Genomic DNA, 6,972 nt, shown 5'->3' with positions numbered 1-6,972 from the left:
CTAAGGATGAAGGTGACTATAACTTCAAGCAGAGGTGTCATTAAAAGACAAACTGAACTCGCCATTGCTTAGCTGTTTCTGAAGTACTTCATGTTTTCCACAGGTGTTAAGTGAATTCAGGCAATGAAAGCTAGCTATGAAGTTGTCACTGAATGGAATTTAGACCTGTTAAAGGAAGAGGGAGGAAAATGATAACATGATCTATGGTTGATGTGGGTGGAGAGTTGATGGGACCATTTGGAGGTCCACTGAAAGACAGAATCTGAGACAAAATGCTCATAAAGAAATGACTGTAACTTCTAGTATTGAAATATGATGCAGCAAATAGGATACGGTCAGGAAAGAAAGCTATCTGGCCCATGAAGCTTGTGGAGATCATCAGCTTGAAAAAGATGAGGCAAGAGGATTGGGAATGAAAACTGTAACTGGTATAAAAAGATCTGTCTGCTTTGCCTAAGCGGTGCCAGTGATGCATGCTGCAGAGCTGCTGGAGGTTTGCACCACGTGAAAGGGAAACAAGGATACCCACACAGCTAAAAATGGTTATGACAGGCACCCAGGAGACTTAGAGGTGTTCAGAGATGGGCAGATCTTGAAGTGGGTTGGGGTTCGGGAGCTACTGTGATTTCTGTGGGAGCAGCATTATCACAAGAGGGAGCTGTCCGCCTGTATGAGATTGTCATCCCGGCAAGAAACACTGCAGGGAAACAGCACTAGAGCTTCTCAAACCCTGGCAGGGGCAGGAGGCAAGAGGTCCTGAGAGCTCAGACACAGCAGCCTGGAGTGGAGGACATGGGTTGAGCCGGGCTAGCAGAACTAATCCCCCAGGGCAGGCCACCCACACTGCACACTGCTAATTGCTCTTCTGCAAGTCAGACCCTGCATGGTGCTAGTGCTATCAGTTAATTGGGGATTTGGTTTTTCTGTAGGCTTTGCTGGGGAGGGAGAAAAAGGAGAGGTGGTTGGTCAAAGCCAGACAAGGTGCTAGTCAGAGGTTCATGTGACAAGGCAGCTGATCACCAAGGCTCCGATGGTGAATGAAGTCGATGTGTGCCAGTCGGCTATGAGCACTGTCTGAGCACAACAGGGCCCGTGTACCCAGCAGAGGGCATGTGCACACACACACACACAGACACACACACACGCACTCACACACACACACTCCTGCCTATACCTCTGGGACATCATTTCTTAGATAATGAGCATATCAGTGCCCAAAACGGTATCAGTGGCTACAGGACAAAGCCAGAGGCACCAGGCATTCTGCTTGAATGGTTTGTGGTTTCTGTTACAGGGTCCAAACCTTCTGTTGAACTTCCACTTCTGATCAAGGTAATGGTTCAGAGGAACTAAGCTCAGGTTTAAAGACTGGCATCTGTATTTACAATGTATCAGGCAAATCAGCCTGTAACCTCTTCACATCGGCTTATGACCTCTTCACACTGAGCTTAGTTTCCCCTTCCAATTATTTATCCAAATGCTCATGCCTGATTTTGGTAGACACATTTTACCACAGTCTGAGACTGAGCTGAAAGCTTTGTTTCCTGCCAAGAATCTTGAGAGGATAATACATATCCAAGCAGTTTGCATCCGTGGCATGGCATCTAAATGCCCTACAGAAGACAAAAACAATGTATTTGTATGCTCCCTGGGCAGAAAGACAGTTCTTCCAGTGGATGCGCTAAGACATGTAATGGATAGTTCTTATATATTCAATGATGGGTCAAGGCACAGAAGATCAGGCTAAAGGGAGAAAACCACTGCAGGTTGAAAAGTTAGAAGGCATTAAAATTACATACAGAAGAAAAGGGTGTAGTCTTGTCGATGGGAGAAATGGATGAAGATGAGAGGTCTGGGCTTCTTGCCCCAGGCTACTTGACCTTAGGCAAGTCTTCCGAGATCCCATTTCCCCTCCTACCCTTTGTCTACGTGGCTCCCAGGAGCTTCGAGGCAGGGTTGGTCTCAAGCACAGGAGTTACTGTACTTTATCTTGGTCATTTCTCCTAGGACATACCATAAAATATTTTCTTCTATATATATACATATATGTATATATATAAAGCAACCTTCAAGACAGTGTAAGAAGCTAAAAAGGAATAAACACAATGCTTTGGGAACATGTGGGAAGAGCAGAGTTCACAGCCAGTTATTAATGCACTTTCAGGACAAGGCTTTTGCTGAAGTTTAAAAAAAATTTAAATTTGAAAACAAAAAAGAAAGAAAGAAAAAAGAAAGAAAAAATTTTATCGCGAGCCAGCGGTCTGGCTCCAGCCTCAGCACCCGCCCGCCGTGACGCCGGCAGCGGAGCACCCCCCCGCGGCCCCGGCCGGCGCGGGCGGCCCCGCTGCGCTGCGCTGCGCTGCGCTGCGCTGAGCTCCCCCCGGCGCGGCAGCGGGCGGGCGGCTCCGCGGTGCCGCGGGCGCGGCGCGGGCGGGGGCTGAGCCCGCGCGGCCGCTTGTTGATCGCGGCGGCCGGCGGCGCTCCGGGCTCCGCGCCGGCGGCCAGCCCCGCGCCCGGGCTTGCCGTTGCCCCGCCGCTCGCATTCTTCCATTTCAACAGTGCAAACCCCTCCTTTTTTTTTTCTTCTCCCCCTCTCCCTTTCTTTCCTTTTTTTTTTTTTTTTTTTTTTTTTTTTTTTTTTTTTTTTTTTTTTGCATGAAGATGGCGGCGCCTCTCGCCAGCAAGGCAGGGTCCGCCGGCACTACCAGCAAGCCTCCCTTCCCGGAGCTGGATTTCCGATCAGGAGCCAGGGTGGAGGAATTAAATAAACTCATCCAGGAATTCACCAAGCACGATCAGAGGGAGTACGACGACCAGCGAGCCCTGGAGATCCACACGGCCAAGGACTTCATCTTCTCCATGCTGGGTAGGGCAGGGACCGTGCGGGGCGGGGCGGGGGCGATGCCGGCCGGGGACCCCCGGGCAGGGCTCCCGGCGGTGCGGCACTGCCGGACCCTTTCCCCGCGCAGCGACCACGCCGGGCTGGGGGGGTTCCTGGTCGCAGGGCGGCTCTCACCCCCAGGAAACTAATTTTTCCTGTCCTATTAGACTAGCCTCTGGCAGCGATGTATTTATAAGCACAGAGGAAAGGCTGGGTCACAGAGCCGACCGGTGCCCGAGAAACACGCCGAGCCAGCAGGGCTGCAGGCGAGGCGAGTCCGACCCTTTATTGTTTTTACCCCCAACTATCGAGACATAGGAAGCACAGATTTTTAATTTTTTTTTTTTCTGGACTGCTTATTTTGGGTGTTAGACCGGCGGATGCTTGTACAGGAGCATCTCCCGAACTGCCTTGCTTGCTTAGGTTGCAAAACTCGCAGCGAGTGGAGCAAGTCAGATTGTGGCGGGGGAATCTTCATCTGTGTGAAACTTCGAAGCGCGGACAGGAATCCTTAAACAAGGGTGAAGCATGTATTGACCCTTGCGGAAATCACCTGGGCTCTAGCATGACTAAGGCTTCTTAAGAGTAACGGTAGAATGACTAACAGCTCTGATTCTCCAGGTAGTCAGTTTCTGATAAATATTTACCGTGAATTAACTAAGAAATCACTCAGACGAATAAGAGCCTTCAGGATACAAAAGGATGCTCTTTAACATGCAGATTAGACCTTAAAATCCAAGTTTCAATCATGTTTTAAACAATCTCTCAAACATTTTTGTGTAAACAGCTGCTGTGGGCAGTGAATGGTTCTTTGTAGCCCAGAGGTGCACATACACCCTTAAAGCATACTTGGCACAAACCGAGTGTATGGTCTACATGTACACTCTGAATAACCTACATCACTTTTCTCATCCAGAAACACAGAGCTGTCCTATTGCAATAATTATTATTTTCTGTCTCAAAGGATTGTCACTATGATAGACCACTTGCTCTATAGCCATGAACACACCTATACTGTTATGAGAACCTATCTGTCCCACTGGTTATCTTCTAAGGTACCTGGATCAGTAATTGCCCACAGTATGGGATTTCCACAATTTTATATGTGTATTGCTTTTTCACCAAGGGCTGGACAGGATATAGCAGACTAAATTTAGCCTGAGAACAAGGACAACAAGTTGAAAAGTCAGTAGCGTGTATATTTATAGTTGCAGTTATAAATATTTCCCCCTTCCCAGTTAAACAACAACAAAAAAGATGTGGTGAAGCCACAGTTGCCTCAAAGCCTGTAGGATTTTTGTTCTTAAAAACATAATCTGGTGGAAGTCATCCAGTATTATGATCTGATACATTTTTCAATCAAGGCTTTAAATAACTGGCTGAGGAAACATAGCTGGATGGAATGGAGCAAAGAAGAGTGGAGAGAAAAAAGCAATAGCTGCTGTGGCTAGCAAGTAGAGAAAGCTTTGTATGATCCTGTTAAAGCATTAATAGTCTTTGCAGAGTACAGGGATCACAGAATTTCTTCCTGCCTCGTGTAGGAGAAAGCAATAGAAGAAAAACAGAAGAATAAACTGGAGTATGCCTCGTATTTCTGCCAATACACCCTAATGCCTTGCTGTTCCTGAAACAGGGAGCCTTAGGCTGTTCAAAAATAATGTAAATTAATGTGGTTGTCTCTGTTAATATAATGACTGGGAGATGAGCATTCTTCACTTTTAAATGTATAGCTAAACTATTGGTTTCAACAAAAAACCTTGTATCTGTCTAAGTTGTACCTGATAATTTTCAGTAAGTCTTGTTTCTGAATTGAAGAAGAGACTTGAGGACTGAGCCCAGGACAGAAATGGAGATGGGATGTCTGATTTGCCTGCATTAGGTCCAGAAGTTGTGTTTGTGGATCAGATCCTTCTTAGCAAGACAGGCTTTTAAATCTAAAAGGATTTAACTTTTTAATAAATAGCTCTTTCCCCTGTGCCTGATCTCTCCCATATGTACTGCTCTTATCTCGTCGGGTGATGATAGGAAAATTAAACATAGCTTTCCTGATTTAATTACACTGGTGTGTAATTGGTGGATGAATGATAGGTGAGGAGACCTTGTGAAGATTCTCAGAGGTTTGTACTCTGCATGGCTTGCCCTCTAGGTCAGACTTAGCTTTTAATTTGTATTAACTCATTTTCATCTGTGTTGTCTTGCCCTGGCTCTAAGTAACTGAACTCTGGGAGATCTAAAGAGTTGGACTGTGAGAAAATTAGGGAGAGGCACTACTTGTCGTGTGTTTGTCCAAAATCTTGTGTCCCAAGCATTAGAAGAGGACTGCAAATGACTTACCTCTCTGGTGGGGGAAGTGAGTATTTTCTGAATGTGGGTGGTTCCTGGCCATTCGCAGTCCCTTTCACAGTCACCAAGACCATATGGTCTTGCCAACACCCTATACCAAAACAACAGGTGTATTTTCGTGCCTTTGTTGGTAAATTCCTGTATTCACACTGAGCTATGCCTGATAAATTCTTGTCTCTTTGATTCAGGTATGATTGAGCTTCAGAGGAGGGAAAGGCTGTAGGAAAAAGAGTGGAGAAAAGACAGTCTTAGTCAGCCAGAGGGCTGGCTAAGAGAGGCTGAGAGACCAAGTCTCTACCTGCTGATCATGAAAGGAGCTAACTACTTATTCCCCTGATGACTCAGTTTTGAGGGGTTCTGTGCTTAAAAAGTGATAAAGGAGTATTTTTATCAAATTATGATATTACAGTCAATGATATTTTGATTTTTAAATATCAAAAAATTGCCATTGTGATGGGAGGTGCAGTGCAGTCAAATTAAAAACTATTTAAGGGTACCTGACCTAGAGGGTATTTTTCTTGTAATACAAGTACTTTCAGGAAATTCTTTAATAAACACTGCCTGTCTCTTTCTGTTCAGCATCCAAATAAAGAGTGCTTTAATGCACAGATATGGTAGGCTTAAAAAAACCATATATTATCCTCTTGGGAACTAGAACATTTCATATAAAATAACTCCTTGAAATTTCTAGTGCTATTGCTGCCTCAAACCAGCTCATGTTGTTTGGAATACAGACTCTAGAATTTTATATAGTAACAAGAGAAAGGAACAAAAATATATTAATAACTATAGACTATATAGAGCTACATTCTCCACTCCAGGTACACATCAGGGTTCAGTCATCTAGAGCAGTTTTCAAGCTCTTTAGGTTGGTGTTTTGTTTCTATTTCCTACTATGAGACTTCTCAGCAGAGCCAGAAGACAGATGCTCAGGGCATTTCATGCCATTCTCCTTCCTGAGAAATCAAATCAGGGAAAGGACTAGTTTAAATTGGTGCTAAAGTGACCTTTTGGGGTTTTAAGGCCTCTAGTGTATCTTTTTGTCACTTCAGTGGTTCCTTCCGTTGGAAGTGCCCACCAGGGCAGGCCATACTTTGAGCATCTGCAGCCAGCTGCAACTTAGAGCTGTTGACAAGACCTCTAGAGAGCTTGTCTCAGCACCTGATACAGGAGAGGTGGTGATCCTATTCTGAGATCATTTCCTAATTCTCTGGTGTCTGCCTGCTGCTGTGCTGGGTGTGCTAGCAAGTGTTTGTGATAGAGGCAAGTCTCAGAGTGGAAGCAGGGCTGGCATCAGCAAATTATTTCTGCTGCAAATACCAGATTCCCAAATGGAGTGAGCTACCCTGCTGAGCCCCTGCATCTGTAGCAAGGCTTCCAGCTGTTTCCTGGACTCACGGGCCCCTAAAATATGTGCTCTGGAGGTGCAGATTGCTGTGCTGACAACACAGGTGTCCTCCCAGTAGCTTGCCTTTGTCAGCAGCTTCTACAAGGAAAGAATTTTCCAGTTTCCCCCTGTACCTGAGGTCTGTGTAGCAGAACAGCATTGACAGTGTACTCTTGTGTGGGTTTGTGTGGCTTTTTTTTTTCTCCCCTTTCCTACCTGCCATAACTTGCTGATAAAATCTATTGTAGATTAGATTTCAGGCGTTGTTTGAAGTGTTACCTGTTTAGGTATGTGTCTAGGATACATCATGGAAATTCTCTGGTTCCTCTTGTAGTGTCAAGCTGATGAAATAGCAACAGGA

At 45.5% G+C, this 6,972-nt stretch overlaps 1 protein-coding gene across 1 annotated transcript in view; it reads left to right on the top strand.

The window, feature by feature from the left end:
- The first annotated feature begins 2,628 nt into the window (after positions 1-2,628).
- The window catches only part of MB21D2 (Mab-21 domain containing 2), a 57,895-nt gene continuing 53,551 nt past the window's right edge, over positions 2,629-6,972 (top strand). The window contains exon 1 of the mRNA XM_030227376.2: positions 2,629-2,866. Within this exon, the coding sequence (XP_030083236.1) occupies positions 2,656-2,866 (211 nt within the window). The 5' untranslated portion in view covers positions 2,629-2,655. The remainder of the gene's footprint in view (positions 2,867-6,972) is intronic.

The sequence above is a fragment of the Serinus canaria genome, chromosome 9 (assembly GCF_022539315.1).
Source record: "Serinus canaria isolate serCan28SL12 chromosome 9, serCan2020, whole genome shotgun sequence".
Classification (NCBI taxonomy): Eukaryota; Metazoa; Chordata; class Aves; order Passeriformes; family Fringillidae; genus Serinus; species Serinus canaria.
The sequence above is the reverse complement of the archived record's forward strand: the minus strand, read 5'-3'. Positions and strand labels throughout refer to the sequence as shown.